We start from the raw sequence: 19,346 nt of genomic DNA on the forward strand, positions 1-19,346 counted from the left end.
CACTCTGGGTTAATCAACTACACCAGGATTCTTTTTTAAAGATTCTCTTAGCAAAAATAATTAAGTGAAATCATAACCATTATAACCACAACCATATATAACCCATAACCATTTTAATCCTGTAACTTTTCACCCCATTGCTACCAGAATTATCAGAAGCTGCAGGAATACATTAGGATGGACAAGGCAAGTGTCTCTCTTCAAACCCAAGGTCTGGGAACAAAAGTAGTTTTGGTCTGAATTGGTAGCAGCAAACAACATTCTAACAAATGAGCTCAGATCAAAACTAGCTTTAAATTATTTTGGCAACTGATACAACCAGATTTCCCCTTACTCATAAAAGCAATAAAGACTCTAAACCAGTATTTGTTTATTTAAGTGTTTCTTCTTTAGGTTAAAAAGGGAAGCCAGAGCAGTCTTTGTTCTGTCAACACACTTCTTTTCTCCCATTAAATATATTCAGAACCCAGCCAGACTAAAAATTTATTCAGGATAATAGAATTAGGATTCTGGTATATCAAACATGATTAAAACAATTTAATGTTCATGGTCCACAATGAAATAGATTCATCACATGTGAGTCAGTAATTAAACTTTTACAAAGTCTTTCCCTAATGTATAGGATCTTAAGAAACATTTACCTTTGCAGATGCAGCATACATTGCAAATTTGGAGTACCACTTGCTTGCTTTCTCTGCAACCCCTTTCCCAGCAGAGAACATGCTGCTCTTCAGAACATCAAACTTGGGAGTGAGCAGGGTGTCCAAGTTGAAGGATGGTGATGACACAAGTGTCAATGCACTGCTTGTGTCCTGGGGCTGCTCCTTGGCTGGGCTGTTTGGGGAATAAGCTGGGGAAGACCAAAGCCTGTCCCTTGGCCTTTCCTCATTTTTTGAGTGGTAGCTCTTGGATTTGGTAAGACTGGGTGGCCTTGGGGAGTTTGGGGGAAGGCTGGACCTCCTACAAGGCTGGATAATGGTTGGGCTCCTTTTATTGGCATTTCTGTCATCAAAGGGTTTTTGCAGCTCAATGCTTGGGGCACGACTGGACAAAGGGCTGCTCATGTTGTTCATGTACATGACTATTTCTTCAGCTAAATCTCTTCTTGCAGATGGAGTTGAAACACTTCTGTCATCATCCTCCTCCTCCTCCTCTTTCTGCTGCTCTGTCTCAGCAACCAGCAGAGACAATGGATCAAATCCAGTTTCAACATCTGTTTTTTCAACTGGCTTTACTGGAAAGCTGCTCTTTCTTTGCAACCTTTTAGACTTTTCACTGGAAGTTTTCACTGCTGTAGGTGTTTCAGGTTCTGCATCCAGGTCTTCCAGATCAAAGATAACAGGAGACTCTGTTTTATCTGTAAAACTGCAATCAAAAGCTGCATCTTCATCACTGGATTCTTTCTCCAGGCTTTCTCTCTTAGAGTCTAAAGAGGAAGATCTGATATTAAGAGTTTTTGGCCTTATGCTTTTCTGTAATGCACTAGAGAGAATTTTGGCATCAGCTCCCAGTTTTTCAACTATTTCTCCAGGGTTTGCCTCCTGGTTGATTCTGTTCATCATGAGTCCCACTAAGCCATCTCCACTCAGGTTCCTGCTCCTGGTGTCCCATGGCATCTCCCTTAAGTCAGCTTCCACTGCACTTTTATGTCTCTTTCTTAAGGATTTACTTTTTATAACTTCTGCTTCATTGGCATCCTCAAAAGATGATGTAAACAGCAATCCTACAGAACTCTCTGAAAAACAGATGGAACAAGGTGCTTAAATTGTTGCTGTAGAAGAAAACTAAATGAAAGCACAAAAGAATGGAAATTTGTCTCATCTTTCAAACATTTTACAACACAGAGCTGGGATTCACTGTGTTGTGCTAGAGGCTGAAATGTTGAGCTGACTATGGTCATAACTTTTAGGAAGGGATGGAGAATAAAACACTTAAAAGAGAGTAAAATCATACAACCTAAAGAGCATTTTGAGAGACATCAAGTCTCAGCTGTATTTACTTCCCTCTTTAGGAGACATTGCTACAAGGTTTGAAAGCTAAGGATAGCACAGGTATCAAGGAAATTGCAAAAGAAGCATCACTTTCTAACTTAATGATTTAGAAACAGAGCCAATAAAAGGAATTATTGTCAGAGAAATCTCCATTGTTTTGCCAGAGCACAAAGATGCAGACTTTAAAGTATATTGCAATATTTCAAGCAATGACCAGATCTGACATTACTAAAGACTCATGAAAATGACTGAAAGTGTCTTTTTAATTTCACTCCTTGTCTATCCTGGAGGAATTAATTACTTGCTGGAGACTATAAGAAAAAAACCAAGATTTTGGTGTTTTGTAAGCAGATGTTACCTACAGCAAAAAAAATCTGGAAAAGCAGAATATTCCCATGCATCTTCCTGACACAGCATATGCTGCTCCAACCTAAACTCCCTCCCCCACCTTTCATCAGCCACTGCTGTTACAGCAATAAAATACTGCAAGTTTAGTGGACAACACAACTTGGGAACAGTGCTCAGAACTAATTAATAACAAATCAGACACAAATGTATTTTCCCTGACTCACCCCTGCTCCCTTCTGCCACGGAATTGTCAACGGTGCCGTTGAGGCGCACGATGCTGGACGTGGCTTTGTCACTCCTGGAGTTTTGGTAATTCAGCTTGGGCAGGCAGTCCCCACTCCCTTTGGTGCTCTCCACTTCAGACACTGCAGACAGAAAAGGACAGAGTTCTGTAGAATCCAAGAACAACCCATAAATCAAGTCCCCATTACGTGCTGGACACCTCAGACAGGATTAGGTGACCCCTTGCTGCACCCCTCCCATGATGCACACTGGCTGACATCTGCCTGGGCAGAGGTTTGCACTATGGAAATTTAGTTCCCAGAAGTTCTATAACCTTCTTACAGAGCCCAAAAATCATTCCAAAACACATGGTATTTTTGAAGATTAAGACCACTGTTGTTCATTTGCATAGAAGAGATGCAAGAGCATTTTTCCCCTGCCTTTGCAAGAGCTCAGCTTCCCACAGATCTCATTTCCTCCAGAACTACACAGGAGAAATGAAGCAAATGTGAATATTCATATTCAAGTCTTTTAGATATGACACAAATTCCATTGCAGGTGACCACCCAAACCAGAGAATTACTTCTCTCAGGGATTTCAGGCAACTTCAGTATTATCCAGTTGTTTCCAAAAGTGCAAAATGTTTTAGCACATCATTATTATAGAGCACCACAAATGTCTTAATCATGGCCAAAAATATTAAATTAGGTAGAATTCACATTTTTTGCATCCTCAGAAGTTTTATTAAACCTAAATAATTTCTTACATGTATGTTCTTGTAATCATGAGCAAGACACCTTTTCAAGCAAATTGAAGAAAAAATTACTAGTGCTAGAAGGAAGATTGTGGTGAAAACACTGAAGCAAATTATCTAATCCCATATTTTCCCAGACTTTCATATCACTTCACAATGGGATAGTTGACCCAAATAGTAGGAGAAATCCCACTGAAAAATTTAAATATAAAAAATTCATATTACTAGGGAAACATTTACTAAGAAGGGTATTTTCCATGAATATACATGGGAATCTGTAGAGCTTATATAATTTTACTACACAATCTGATCTTCTATGTTTTTCCATGAAGTTGATGCTGCTCAACTGCAGTTGAAGGAAACAAGAGCAGCAGATGTAAAACCTGAAGAAAAAACCCTTCCCATTCTGATGCATCTCCCAAACTATGAGAATTCCAAGAAGCTGGGTAATTTAGACCTCTCAGACTTGCAAAATTTCAGCTGCTCTCCTCTTACAGGATTTATAAAGAAACCAGACTGGTAGAAAATGCTTTTCTGTAGATTATGCCTATGAGGCAATTTCATTTTTTTAAAAGACAAAAACATTAGGCTATAATTATCATTAAGCCTTTATACTCCCATTATCACTTATTTGAAACAGCAGAGAAAAAAGAACTGTAATTTTCCAAGTGAAACCATTAGACATCCAGAAAATTACACTTAGAGAAAGAACTTTAGGCAGTGGCATAAACTGGCATTATCACACACAGTCACTGAGGATTCAGCTGTCCCACTTAGCTTTTGCTGAAATCCTTATTTATCCCCACAGAAGCAGAGATCTGTGCTCATGAGATACGTACAAGAACTGGAGTCACTCTCTCTCTTGTCCTCCTTTTGTTCTTGGATGTCTTGAAGACAAGTTTTCCCTTGCTTGGCTTCTTCTTTGAGTGATGTGTTGTTGGCAGTGTCTGAAAGTCCCCCTATCAGTGCAGAGCAACATCAGAATGAAGACAGTTAAGGTATTTAATAGTGTGACACTGTTCAGGGGAATAAATTGAATACCAACAGTAATTCAAAGGCCTCTTATCAAGAACATTCTAATTAACAGTGAACATTTTACCACCAAAAAAAAAGGATAAAAAGGATTGGCTTATTATAGTACAAACACTGAAGTGATGCTTTAGAGGATGAAATTAAAGAGGTAATGGGCAACATTTCTTTTTAAATATTCAACTAAAGCACTGTTTGACTTAATTCTGTTTTCTGGATTATTTGATCAAAAGGTCACATCTTTTCAAGAACTCCAAGAGGCATCTAAACATGGTTTCATTTTACTGTAAAATGTTTCTCAAAAACATTAATATTAACAGACATGTTAATGCTTGTGATTCTCATGGTTTTACTCTAGAGAGTAAAAAAAAATTAAACAATGCAGTGGCAAACATGAGTTAATCTGCAAAACTAGCTTAAAATAACAATAACCTTCATCCCAACCCCCCCTGCAAACATACAAGCCACTCATCTGGTCATTCTCAAGCCAAAACACTGCCCAGGTTTAATGAATATGGTCCCTCTCCAGGACCAAGAGGGCCCAACATAACTAAAATTTGTTTCCCTGTTTTCCCTAAAGAGGCTGCACTGAATGGCTACAAACAGGGTAAAAACCTTGTTGCTATGGTAAAGATAAGAAAATATTCTGGAATTTATGGAAGACATTTTTTGGATTTCCTGAGGACTCAGCACATATTCCAGCTATGAGATTTCCTACAAAGCAATCTTGAAAAATCAGATTATGTCAAATACTATTAATTATATAAGTGACAGCTATTTCATTAAGGATTATTTACATGGTCTGAGTTGCAACCAACATTGCTAAGCTCTTGTACAGTGCTTTGCATGGCTGGCTTTCAATAAAGTGGTTTATCAGGAAGCCCAGCTTCATGAAGAACAGGCAGAAATAAAGAAGAATTGTTCAAGGCCATCCATAAGGTTAATGACAGAGCCAGAAGTAGGCCTGGAGTCTCTGGGGTCCAGAAATAATCTAGCCATAAGGTCATCATATGTGTTGTTTGTCAGGGCAAAGATTTATTTCTACACATTTGGAATCACAGAACAGCCCTGGATGGAAGGACTTTGAAAGCTGAGTCAGATGACCCACATACATTTATAAAAGTATGTTGTAAAGGTCTCCCAAGGTCAGCCTGAACTGAACTCAATGGATTGCTGCTACTTTACAATGCACTATTGTGCTTTACTACCAGGAAATTATAAACACCATGGAAAGCAGTACCTTTAAAAAATATCAATTACAGGCATGGCCATATGACCATTTGATGTTTTTACTGGAAATAAAAGGAAAGAAATTCACAGCCTAACATATTGTACTTATATTCTAGATAAAAACAAACATGATCACTGCAGGTGGTATGCAGAACCTGCAATCAGTACTGCAAACTCAAGGATTAGTTCTGGTTGCCTCTCAGCTAACATCAAATAAAAAAGGGGAAAATAAAGGCAAGGCTGGACAGAAGTTTCTGCCAATTATAAGACTGGTTACTGGATTAACTAGGATAATTATTACAAATTTCAGACTCATGAATAGCTGATACAATAAATAAATAGGACACTATTTCAGACTGATAGGCAAAAAGAAAAGACTGGTTTTTAAAATTTATGCAGGAACTATTGGGTTTTTTTCTCTAAAACAGATTTACCAAACTCACAAAAGAAAGATTTTTGAAATAAACTTTCTCATTGGCATGAAAACAAAACCAGAAGGATGTGAATACTTTACCAGGAACAGATGTATGTGCAGTGCTTGCTGGTGGTTTTTTCAAAGCTTTTTTAAACTGTGCTATTCCCAGGACAACATTCCGTATTTTCATCCAGAGGAAGTAGCCACCTCGATTGCTCGAAGGCCAGGTGCTTTCCAGAACAGCCTGGTTTGGAAATATCACAATCAGGTACTCATCTTCAGGAACAGTCAGGTGTGAAAACAGGAGCTTAAATCTCAGACTGAGTTACATTGGCAGTAACACAGTAGATTTCTAAACCTCCAAAACACACAAAATGATTCTGTCTTGTTTCTTCAGCTTACAAGAAATGACTGAATCACACCTGAACTGCTCTGTTATTTTTCTCCCTCCTGTTTGCCCGGATAAAAAAAGCACTTTTGTCTCCCCCACCTCTTTAAAGCATACCTTGTTGTAGTAGCCATAGGTGATGGCATTGGGGTCGATGCCAGCCTTCTGCATCTCAAAGAGCACCCTGACAGCCAGCACAGGCTGCCCATACTGCCCACACAGCTGCATGAGCACCCTGTAGCACACCTGAGAACAAACACACACCAGTGAGCCCTGGGCTGCCAGCACTGCCCCACCCTCACACCCACGGCTCCTTCTGCACTTGGGGGCTCTCTTACCTCATCAGGTGGATCTATTTTTTTGGTGTGCATTTTCTGTAGCACATCATAGGCAGTTCTCAGAGCCCTGACTTTGGAGTGGCAGACTTTCACATAGGCAGGGAGGCAGATGAACCAGAGGCCGTAGCAGTGGCGGAGCAAACACCTGGACCACATCTGGGGGATGGAGGAGTACTTCTTTGCAATTTTGTGGGCAGATTTTATTTCCTGGAAAGAAACATGGAGATTATTTGTGTTTATATCTACATCACACAAAGCTGAACATGCATCATTATATCTATGGAAACTGCAACAATAATATTAACAATATTATAAAGTGGGAAAGGACATGAAAGCAGTGACAGTGATACCAAAAACAGTCACTGTGCAATATTCCACTGCTAAAACCTTGCATTTCTTGAAGTCTCTTTTACTTTGAAAGTTACAGTTTCCCAAAGCCCTGGCCAGTGAAAAGCAATCAAGAAGTGGATGTGGAAAATTCATGGAGGACAGTGTGAAGAAAGAAGAAGGGACAGGGACAGCACAGCAAGCAACAACCTGTACAGGGGCCTTTGTAGGATATGGTGCAGGCAAGAAGCACATCCAAAGAACTGCACAGTGACCCTGCAGCCACCAGATCTGTGAAGAACCATCAGGCTGCAGCCACTGCCAGTCAGGCTTCACAGCCAAACTCAAGCTGTCCCCTTCCCAAGCACCTCACACTCCAGGAACAGCAGCAAGTACCTGTTTGGTTCTTCTGAACATTGGTGATGGGTTGTTGGGGCTACTGGCTTTTGAGGACAGTTTGTTATTTGGTGCTCTGAGAAATCCTTCAGGTCGTTCAAACAATTCTAGTTTTAATACTGGAAATCCATTATAGCTGGAAGAGAAATGTGTCAATTCTGGTAAGTTAGCTCCAAAGCAAACACATCACATGATAGCAAAGACACAAAAGTAAACCTTTAACAACATGGCTGATAAAGTGGCTCACTAATCCCTCAGCATGGGTTCATGTGCTTGCACAAACAGTCTCAACTTGCTATTCAGGTAAGCAACTTCAATTGATAAATGTATTTACTGTCACAGCATTTTCTTTAATTAATGTGTCAAATGCATTAGTATTGATTCTAGTTAATAAAAGAATAATCTGTGTGGCTTAGTCCCCAGTGAGCATCACATGACTGAGGTTTGTGAAAATCAATAGGAACAATATCAAACCATCTAAAAGATTAAATCAGATCAGATATAAAAATTTTTATCAGAATTAATGAAGAACCCAACAAACTCATCTGAGATAATTACTAAATTAGTTTTCAATGACTCTTTGACATGCACTCTCTCTTTCCAAAGTGTATCTGCAGTTTGTATCATTATCAGTAACAGCAGCAGGACAACAGACTGGGTCCACTAATATTAAAAAGTGTCAACAGCCAGCACAATGTAATGTGATCACTACCAGCTTTATCAAGTATTACTGCTTCTGTGTACACACACAAAATTAAAACTTCAAAAGAACTGGCCATTTCACACACACCTTTTACTTAAGCAACCTAAAGGGACAGGAAAAATCTCTTCTTCCTGACCCTCACAAGAACCTAGAAATTCAACTCTACAAGGGCAGCTGTTAGGATTTTGGTTGGCATCCTGCTGTGTTAGGCTACCTGTATTGTAGAGGGTGCTCTTCCCCATTTGGCAGATGAGGGATCTCAGGGGGTGTTATGAAAACTGTGTGCTCACTCTTGTAGGACTCATCCAGCTCAATAAGTCTTGTTTCCCCAGTTTTGTCCATATCTACCTGGAGGAAGAAGTTAAAAGAAAAAGTAGTTACCAGGGGCATTGTATTTTCTGCTGTTAACAGCTGTGTGATCAACAGGACAGAGTCTGTATTAGCTTCAAGGAACAGCATCTTAAATGCAAGGACACCTTGCAAATCTATAATAACAGTAACTGTTTTGTGAACTTCACCCCAAGCCAATAATCAGTGTTTAATGGTACAGTGTGAATTGTCTGTTTTCAGGTAAATATTTTAAGACATATGTAGAGATTAATCTTTCTGGACACAACCATTTCCAGAACTATGTTTCCTACTGCAGCAGTAACTTGAAATTTATTTTTAAATATAAAAATAAGAGCTATTTTCCCCCTCTTTTAACCACTGAAAACAATACCAAGCTTTATCAAATTGACTGATGCATACCAGCACTATCCCCAATTGCAGTCACTTACACAGTACTTAATGCCTTGATAGTTTGCAGAGACTGCAGGAACACACCTGCACTCCCAGAGAATGGAGTATAAATGTGTGACCTTACTGAAGTTAAAGGGAGACAGGCATAGCTTTGTTTTTTTAATATTAATTACTTAAATGGTTTAAATGGCAACCAAATGGTAGAATACTTCAAAGAAATGAATAAGCAACCTGTGGAACCCAAAAATGCATGTTTTTTATGCCTTAAGAGTTTGGCAACAGAGTTCATGTATAAAAAGAAGCACATTCCACAGTTCTCTCCCCCTCCAGTGAGGTGCAAATATATCAAGTAGTTTCAGTAAAATTCTTGAATATTTAAAGTTTGATAAACATACAAAGAGGTGTCCTTAATTACACATTTTGCTGCATGAGACAGATGGAAAGCATTAGCAAATTGAACCAGCCAAGTAGCAAGAACATATGGCTCCTGAGAAGCAGCAGTAAACGAAACCTTACTTGCAATTTAAATACTTCTAAGGATGTAAAAATCCCACAGCTACAAGTTTTACCAGTGAAATATAATAAAGCCAGTAGTTTAAATGTGTGTTGAATTGAGGTAATTTCTGAATTCCTTGAAAAATGAAAACTTGTGAGACAATTACACTGTATCTTTCAGTTGACAAAATGGGCAATCAATTACAATCTGCTGCTGCTGTCTGTGAGCAAATAACATAAAAGAGATTGCTCTTCATCTTAAACTATTCTCACAAATTATTCAAGGCAGGGATTAGTTGATATTTTATAGATAACTAATTTCACAGTACATAAATTTTGTCTCAAGCCAGTAGGCTCTAACTACCCAGAAGAAAACACTGTATCACCTTTCAACTCATGACATCACTCATCCAAAACCCTGTCAGGTACTGGTTCACCCAATAAAGGATTAAAATATAAATATTGGTTTTACTGGAATAATTCCATTTTGATATCTGGTCTTGGTTACAGCTCTAGTTGGTACAGCAGTCTTTGGTATACTTCCATATTTTGACTCTGTATGTTACTGGTAAGAACAAATTAGGGGAAATCAGGGAGGGGAAGTAGGAAAGAGATAAAACAAATATGTAATTGTTCAAAGAAATCCTGCACGGAACCTGCTCCCTCACGTCAGTGAATACCCAGTTTCACAAGCAATTCTAAAGCCATGGCAAATCCTAAAAGCATTGCAATGCCAGTGCCTCAGTTTCCCCACAGTTATCCCTGGCACAGAATTCACTGTCCCATTAATAAACTGAATAAAATCCTCACTGCCAGTAATGGAAGCTGGAGAAGTGTACGTGCATTCTGGAAAATTTGTTCTCACCAAACAGTCATGAGCATTTTTTATAGTGGAAAGAAGCTGTCCAGGGCATCAAGCAGTAAATACCTGGCACTAGAACAGACAAGTCTCTGTTTCATCTGTACAAATGGCTACTTAACCTTTTCTAAAAGGTGAGAGCTCCAACAGCTCCACAGATTATTTGCAGTCTCACAGTAACATCAGCAACCTAAGCATGACTTTTTTGAAAGAGATGTCTGAGTTCCCAGACAAGATCACTTTAGTTTAGGGCATCAACTTCAGCACCCTCATAAACCATTCTGTAAAATGAAATGCAACAGATAGAATTTGACACTTACACAGTCACTGCATTCTGAATAAACATCCTTTTTAACAGCAGCCAGAGAACTAAAGTGCAGCACAGAGGAAGCCAAGTGCAGCTCAGCAGGTCACTCACTGGGGTCTATTTCTGTCTAGCAGAGCTCCTGTTTCATGCACAAGCTGGCACATGGCAAAGCAAGAACTGCCTGTTGAAGGGTTTCTAACACAGCTATGGGATTGACTCAACATTACAGAAATGTTTGTAATTAATTCAATTCACAAGCCATGAATACCTGCAAGTCATGCTATAGAACTGGAAAACAGAGTTTTGAAAACTGCTACTACTAAAATATTGAGACCAGCAAAAGCTATAAAAAGTATTCAATATTATACTATGCTTTTATACTTCTCTCAAACTTCACTGTTTTCAGACTTCTTTTCAAAACATCTCCTTTTAGCTCTTCTGCACTTCCATGGAAAAACCAGTCATAAATAGGAATTGCAAATAGCAGTTACATGGAACAAGCAGCAGGTGACCTGCTTTCCAGGAAATCCCAGACAACTGCACCCTGCTAAAACAGCAGTGTCCCAGAACAGAGTGGGACAGGCAGCCAATAAGATGACACCAAGGTGTGGAATTTCTTATAATACTCACAGGAAAAGGGATATAAGATTCTTGGTTATCAGTTCAGTCCTCCTTCCTGCACTTCTTGCAACAGGCCAGTATTACAGAAGTTTACAGTGAAAATTAACACCTCTAATTTGTTCTCATGATGTTTTATTTACATCCAAGAATTTGAAGCAAAAAAGGGAATGAAGCCAAACAAAAAAGGAAAATGGAAGGCTACAATAATGAGAAAACAGGGAAAGCAAAACCAAACTTGCATTTCAAATATATTCTGGTTGTACTTTTTCAGAGGAAGTAGACAACAGTAGATGTTAAACACTGTATGCACCCCAAGACTTGCTTACTTTATCCACACAGTCATCAAAGAAGGCAAGGCTGGCATCCTTGTCACTGACAAAAGAGCATTCCTCAATGAAGCGAATGAACATCTGGGTTTTGGTCATCAGGGTGTAGAACTTCTGATGGGAACGGTCCCTGCTCTTCAGGAAGCCTGCAAAGTGCAATCAGCAGCGTTGTCAGAGTGCCCAGAATAAAAAGCCCTGACCAGAACTCAGTGTAAGTTCTCCTTATGTGCAAAAAGCTTCCTGTCATCTCTGCCACTATTGTGCAATTTCATCTGTACTTACATTTCCCCCACCATTTACAACACTAACAAGCAAATATTCCTAATTCTACAGATTAAAAAAAAAAATCAATACACACAACACAAGTTTATAACTTTTCACCTTGTAGTTCAAAGAGAGAACTTGCATCTGTGGCTGTTTCAGAGGGTGCCTCTGTTATTGGCCTGAGATAAGACCTGTAACCTTTTAGGATTGAAGCCATGAAACAGAGAAATGCTTCCTGGATCTCCAAATCCAATTTCTCCAAATGCAATTTCTTCCCAGAATTAAAATCATAATCATTCATTGCAAATTCCATGAATGCATCTTCTCTTGGTCGCTGTTGCACTGTGAACAAAACAATATTACAGTCTTTTGTTTCCCCCTCAATATTGGCCAAAAATCTTCTCTTACTAGATTCAGTGATTACTGAACTCCATTACATTTGAAATAGGTTAAAATATACCCAAATTCAATCAGGATATGAGACAATGGATTCAGTTTGACCTTCTGTACCCATGTATTTGTGGATAACACCCAAAGCAGGATGCACTGACCTGGCCAACACAGGAGTTACTACAGCAACAGAACCAGTGTGGAAAGAGCTTTAAAAAGCCCTCAAAGGTTTGTAAAACCATGTGAAAATTTAGACAGGAGCTAATTAAAGAAGCATATTTTCAGGACAAATACATGGATGGGATGTATTTTTTTTTGATTGTGCTTTTTATTTCAAAAAGCAGACAATGCACACTAAACATTAACATACACAGAAAAATCATCACTCAGAGGCCAAGTGGAGCCATTAAAACACAACACTGCAAAATGCTACTAGAGACAAAATGTGGCTCCAGTAAAACCTGTATTCTTTAATGAAGTGTGTGTACCAACATTTTAAAGGCATCAGAACTCCAGCTGAGACTTCACTGCTGCACACAGTTTGATAACATTCTAATAATGTCTCAGGAAAGTGAAAGGATGGTTTCATCACTGTCTTTCCACATCATATAATTACAGCCAACTTTACCTCAATATCATTTTTAAGCAACCTACTCTGTAATAAGATTTAAGTTCACTACCACTCTATTTTTACATACAGAACATAAGGCTTAGAATATTTTCTAAAAAAGCCCTTGCAGAAAAATGTATCAAAATTCTGAAGCATCAGATAACTCTCATCATCCATCAGCTACACACTTCTTTGTGCAGCACATCCCAATAACTTTGTGTTTCTATACGTTCTAATCAGGACACAAATTCTTGGGACCTCAATAGCTAGGAATTTGTAAACAGCCTTTAAAAAAAATCAGCTTAGTTTTAATGAATTTCACTAAAACCACCCCATCCATTTTTCTCACATCAAGGTTCAAAATACCTTGCTCTGCAATATTCAAGGATTCTATCAACCACCAATTTTTACTTTGAGATGCCCAGTAATTGTGCCTTACATTTAAACCCCTAATGTTTAAAAAACACTTGTCATTTCCATCTTAAATTGTTAGGTGAGGTACTATTAGCTTGAGTATCAAAGTTACTCCAATTTCAATTGTGAAGACATCAGCAAACTTTGAGCAGACTTTGAAGATGGGAAAAAAAAAAAGTCATTATTAGGTCCTGGTCTATTCTTTGCTTTGCTTTCCTATTCCCTTCTCATAGAGGTTCTGCTCTTTTTTTGTATGAGGCTAACATCAATAGGACAGGACTATTAAACACTGCCCTCATATATATGTGAAGTCTCCTCTGTCCCAAAAGTCCCCAAATAGTTTTTAATCTCTGGATTTAGAGCACAGATTTTCCCTTTCTGTGAAAATAAATGTTTAGTGGAACTGATAACTTTGGAACATAATTAATTAGCTAGATTTATGTGGTTTTGTGGCACACTGTGCCCAGTGTAAAGTTTACTATGTACTATGTACTTTCCCACTCACATTCTGCCAGTTGCTGATATAAAGTATTTAACGTGTTCATCAGATTTTTACAAGGTTTCTTTGGTAAGATCTTCCATGCAATAGTTTTCTTGTCTCCAGTTCTGGAAAGGAAAAAAAAAAAAAATCATACACTGGAATGTGTTCAGAGGATGTTCCATCCCACCAGAGAAAGGTTTCACTCCATTAAAACTGGACTGAGAAGGATTGCAAACCAAGTAACAAAGTCAAATTTGATTTACTGTGTGGAGATGTGATCAGAGGCACCCAAGCAATGCCCCATATTTCAGTGTGATGATTACACTGCCACACTCTTCAGCACTGAAATCAATCCAGTTACAACTCACCAGAGATGGATTAATGGTATTAAGCACCTGTTACTGCACCAGCAACCACCATACCATGTTCTGAGCTCTAATTACTTAAACTGGCATGGACAGAAAGAAATTCAAAGAAAAACTAAAATAACCTTCCAAGTTCTGCCAAAAGCCAGTTTTTGCTTTTGAAAATAGGAAGCAGAAAAAAATTAACAGAGAAGAAAAACTGTTGATAAAAAACTTACTGAGAAATTGTGTTGGTATCCAGGTCAACACAGCTGACATCAGGTGGGGGGTCATAGAGATCAAAGTATCTGGAATCAATTCCCACTATGAACGGGCAGGGGGCACTCAGCACATCTGCCAGGGCCAGGGGACACAGAGGAATATACGGGCAAGGCCAGTGGAAAGGGAAGATCATCTTGGAAAATGTGCAGAGACAAAAACACAGCTTAGACATGTGCAATACAGCCCATGCAAGAATGAATCACACTGTGCTAACTTCACAATTATTTAACATGGCAGATTGTTGTTACTGAGATTCTAGATGTGGATTGTTAATTAAAAACTGCATTAATTTTTCTAATGTTCAATTTGTAGGGAAAAACTCTTCAGAATCACAGATTGCACACAGCAGAGGCAGCAAACAATGCTTTGTGATGACAGGCAGGGAAAATCATGCATTTAAAATTCCATAGGAATAGATACAGTGCTAGTTGGAAAATCAGAAACTCTTATCTTAAAAGCACTGTGATGATCAAACACTTATTTACAATATTTCCACAAAGAATCAACAGCAATTTATCTTCTATCTTCATAGAATACCATTACAACAGTAATATTTTTCTCTCTAGTGATCTTTAATTCTTATTTTTAAGTAACTTTTAAGTTGAACAGCACTAATACTAAACCTAGATTTAATCTCAGAAGCATTCTCTCAGTCCTTTTGCAGGTGCATGACTAAAAGCTGGTACTTACAGACACCAGTGCCTCTGTCACACTGGTGAGGACAGAAGGTCGCAAGGAGTGGATGAGGATTTTATGTTCTGTCACAGCAAACACCAGCAGAGTCACTGCATTTTCAGGTCCTAAATTCTGAAGTAGTGTAGAAAACTTGCCACCACTGTTTACAGGGCATAAACACACTGGTGAATTACAAGGGACAGTAAAAAAATGAAATGTTCAATAATAAAATAAATGGAAATCTGCAAATCTTTCTTTTGGAGATTACTTGGTAGAATACTTGGCACACTTCACTGTCCAGTGAGGAATGGTTATTTCCCAACAGTAACCATGATTCCTTGAGGCTTGACTCAGTCTAGACTATTTTCAAGACACAGGCATGACAATTTTTCTTTCTGAGAAGCAATTTACAGGGAGACAACATGTGTTTCTTTAATCAGCCTCCTGCACTGAGACAGGGAAGTCAAGACAGTAATAGAAATCCTTCAATTTCCTTTCAAAACAAAAACCCAAACTACCTTGGGAGCCCAGGGATCAACTCTAGAAAGGGGATTTAATAATCTATATTCTTCCTCAAGAACCACTAAAATGATTTAAAAACCCCCACATGCATTGTTTAATTAAATGTGTATCCTTGTCAGAGTGCAGGTCTAATCACATCAATAAACTTTAGATCCACCAGCTTCCAAAGGCACCAGACAAGCTAAGTTATTTACACAATTGCAACTCAAAATACCAAATTTTTTGCATAATAAAAATCAGAATAATCTCACAATTAACAAGATATTGTTACTTGCCTCAGTGGGAGTGGTGATGACACAGGTTGGCTAAGAATCAGGTTATCATGTGGAGATAACTGGAAAAAGATTTTAAATTACATTATTTTTAATCTGAACTTGTGGAATTTCTAATAAATATTTCCAAACTATAACAAAGAACACTTAAAAATAATTCAAATGAAGCTGAATCTTGTATACCCCAGTTGTGTATCACTCTGAGAAGTGCTGTGCAATGACATGCACCAGGATCTTTCAGCAAAAACTGGGCAAAGCATGATCTTCCTTTCTTGGCCAGAACTGAATACATTGCATATTCATAAAGAAGACTTTAAACTAGCTAATGCTGCAAAAATTTGAATATATTAACTGCTGAAAAATGAAGCCTTCTGTACTTTAAGGGCTTTGAGAACCCATAGTTCATGCACAGCTTTCAGGAGTTGGGGGGAATTCTTTCTGGATTTAGGGGTAAAAAAAAAGATAAAATTTCATAAAGGGGAGAGATGGCAGGTGATAATGTAAAGTCATATTTTCCTCAGAAGACACATGAGAATTAGGCTCTTGGCTGGTAGAAACTGCTCAGCTCTGATAAAAATCTTTAAAATTTGCATGAGCTGAAGATGCAAGAAGATCCTATTAAATCACATTTCTTTCTTACAGTGACATGGCATCAAGCAGATCATTCACACATCAGCATGAACAGGAAGACTCAGGTGAGTACAAGAATAGCAATAGACAATCAGTTTATCAAAGCCCAGCTGATGTTTTCAGCCATGCTAAATCCAGGGTAACAAAAAAGAAGCTGGCATAATCCTGCCTGCATTTTCTGCTGTATAAAAGCAGCAGTAACTCAGCCACAGGAACTTGTACAACTCAGCTGCAGGTTCAGACTGTTTTCAGTAACATTTCAGGTTTGAGTGTGTTTCACCTTAAATCCACTGCAGGTGACCAGGTAATAGAGGCCAGATAACAAGATTGATGACTTAGAAACACAAAGTCACCTAATGCTGTGCCTGGAGACCCAACCAAACTCAGGGAATTAAGGAGAGCCTGCAAAGCTGTTTTCCCTGCATGCCTCACATCCCACTTCCCTGACAAATGTGGATGGCCACACCAGGCTGGATTTGTTAAGTAAGTCACCTTGGGACCCCCAGCACCATTAGCTTATTCAGTGGAACAATTCAGAGGACTCATTTTTTCAGCCTGGGGCAAACTTTCACAAACCACCCTCTGAAGCATCAGCCTGACGTCCCCTGACTTCTGTGCTTCAGCAAAAGCACACAAAGACAATCAAGCATCTATTCAAGGGGTACATCCCCCTCAGGCAGAAGGGGCACTTATTGCCCCAGTCCCCAGAGGGAGAAACATCACTCCACGTGCTCCTGAAGTTTGCAGGTTGTGATACATTAGCACAGCGAGCTGTGTGCAATGAGGGGATGTAGGACACAGGGTCCAGCAGATCTCAGGTCAGAAGGAACCCATCAACACTGGCAGCTGGGAAATGGGAACATTCCAGACTGTTTTACTAATGCCTATCATTTCTTTGAGACTTAAGTTTAATTGCTTAGCAAAAGATTACCACATTTTCCATTAACAGCCTTCAGAGAGAAATGGAATCCTGAAAGTTTACCATTTTCAATGCAGGCATTTCCCACACTAATTTTGAGGAATCACTTGTGATTTTATTCAGTGCAGTTTCAAACACAACTTAAGTCTCTGGAAGTAGCTGCAAGGAAGAATTTATTCACAGTTCTCAATTACCAGTGCCTACTGTAAAAGCAGTGTTTTCTCCCTCTGTACTATCAGCTCCTAAAGCTGTACTAATTTAATGCACAAAACATTTTGAAAATAAGGTATAACAGACATAATTTTCATATCTTGATTTTCAGACTACATTCCAGGATATAAATCCACACATACTTTGACAAAATTCCCTAAGATTTCAGACTAAGAACATTAAATGTTTTTTTCTGAACTCAATTACTATCTCTCTAAATAAGTGTTTAATGTTTCCTAGCACAAATATTTTACTGACTATGAATAAAAAGCCCAAACAAGAAGTAAAAATGCTGTGTTTTGAACTTTAAAATCCAAAGAACAGGGGGAGAAATGCCAGACACAGTTTCAGTATAACTGCTCTCTAATCCATTTCAGTAACAGTGATAAATATCACTCCTTTAGAATACACTAAAGAAGATTTCAATATTCAGTCCATGCTATAAAGACATAACTCAGGATTGTATTTGCTCTGAAAGACTTCACTACCACATGGGCTACACAATTTAGGCTCAGAAATGTACAGGGCTCTCCACATTTTATGTTATACAAGTAATAACACAGAATAGCATAATTTTGTAACTATTTAATAAAAGCCATGATTGCTAGAATAGTATGCACAGAGCTCTCTTTTTTCTGCAATAAAAATTTTAACATGTCTCTACCTATTTCACTTCTTTAGGAGGAAATAAAAAGATTTATTAACACTTGAGAAGCCTCAAGACCAGGATTTCTCCTCTCCTACCAACAGTGAAATTTCAAAGAGCAGGTAGCAATTCCTGGAATGATTTCACTCACAGTCCTGCAGGCAGACAGAGCAAGGGCCACATTTGATAAAGGGGCAGTTACTGGGTGTGGCTCTTGCACTTCTCACTGAGAGCCAAAGGCCTTTGGGAAGAGGGGCAGTCATGGATATCCATTTCACATCTGGTTTTAGTTTTATTGATTTATTTTACACTCAGCCTTTATACAGTAGCAAAAACCAGTACAAAAGCTATTGCAAAAGTCAGACCACATGCTGACTCAGAGTAGTTTCTCATTAATTTCTATATACTCTGAAAAAAATTTCTAAGCTCACTAAACAGCTTCTTGAAATAACTTACTGAACTAACTTAGCTAAACTGGAAACCATTTTTACAGATTTTCCACATTACATTCATTAATTTAGGAAAAAGAAATCCTGAGCAAAAATAATTTGAGCACAAAAGTTACATTTTCCATTTATTAGCCTGCTTTATCTTCACCTTAGACACAGTTATTAAAGAAAATTATGCTTACCTGCACAAGGATTCTTGGCCTCTGAGGGGATGGAAAAGGTACTTTATGCATGAAATGGGAAATGTGTCTACAGAAAAAGAAAAATACTGATTTAGTAGAAATTAAGCTTAAACTACTTCACCTCAAGACAATTTTGACAATAAGAGAAATTATTATATAAAAATGGCACATACTTATTCAGAAAACAGACAAAAAATCCCAGCACTTAAACCCTATTGGGATATTCTGGTCTTGAAAACTGATTTTTCTACTGGTCACAAGAAAATGGGAGGGGAAATTCTCTTTCAGAATACAAACTCTCTTTGTGAGATTGAAAAATTACAAGAAGATTTTTTTTTTCACTTGCAAAGTAGAAATATTGATGTTTGAACATCACAATTCCATTTTAAAATCTTGCTTCTGACCAGAGTTTGAAATAGCACTAAACCTCAGAGAGTAGAACTGGTGACTTGCAAAAAAAATATTCATGGCTGAATACCAAGGAGAATCATTAGCTCATCCATTTTCCTCAGTTCTAAATAGAAAAAGTTATACAAAATTGCTGATGAAAAAACTTTTAAGTTTTT

At 38.2% G+C, this 19,346-nt stretch overlaps 1 protein-coding gene across 3 annotated transcripts in view; it reads right to left on the reverse strand.

Annotated features, from left to right (window-relative positions):
• The window catches only part of DENND4A (DENN domain containing 4A), a 47,389-nt gene that overhangs the window by 9,418 nt on the left and 18,625 nt on the right, over positions 1-19,346 (reverse strand). For all 3 annotated transcript variants that reach the window (XM_033070662.1, XM_033070663.1, XM_033070661.1), the window contains exons 8-22: positions 18,781-18,847; positions 15,748-15,806; positions 14,966-15,110; positions 14,233-14,408; positions 13,674-13,774; positions 11,872-12,096; positions 11,491-11,636; positions 8,356-8,489; positions 7,439-7,574; positions 6,716-6,922; positions 6,495-6,623; positions 6,089-6,233; positions 4,155-4,274; positions 2,564-2,704; positions 642-1,735 (exon numbers count right to left, since the gene is read on the reverse strand). In XM_033070662.1, coding sequence (XP_032926553.1) covers positions 642-1,735; positions 2,564-2,704; positions 4,155-4,274; positions 6,089-6,233; positions 6,495-6,623; positions 6,716-6,922; positions 7,439-7,574; positions 8,356-8,489; positions 11,491-11,636; positions 11,872-12,096; positions 13,674-13,774; positions 14,233-14,408; positions 14,966-15,110; positions 15,748-15,806; positions 18,781-18,847 — 3,025 coding nt within the window. The remainder of the gene's footprint in view (positions 1-641; positions 1,736-2,563; positions 2,705-4,154; positions 4,275-6,088; positions 6,234-6,494; positions 6,624-6,715; positions 6,923-7,438; positions 7,575-8,355; positions 8,490-11,490; positions 11,637-11,871; positions 12,097-13,673; positions 13,775-14,232; positions 14,409-14,965; positions 15,111-15,747; positions 15,807-18,780; positions 18,848-19,346) is intronic.

The sequence above is a fragment of the Catharus ustulatus genome, chromosome 12, assembly GCF_009819885.2.
Source record: "Catharus ustulatus isolate bCatUst1 chromosome 12, bCatUst1.pri.v2, whole genome shotgun sequence".
Classification (NCBI taxonomy): Eukaryota; Metazoa; Chordata; class Aves; order Passeriformes; family Turdidae; genus Catharus; species Catharus ustulatus.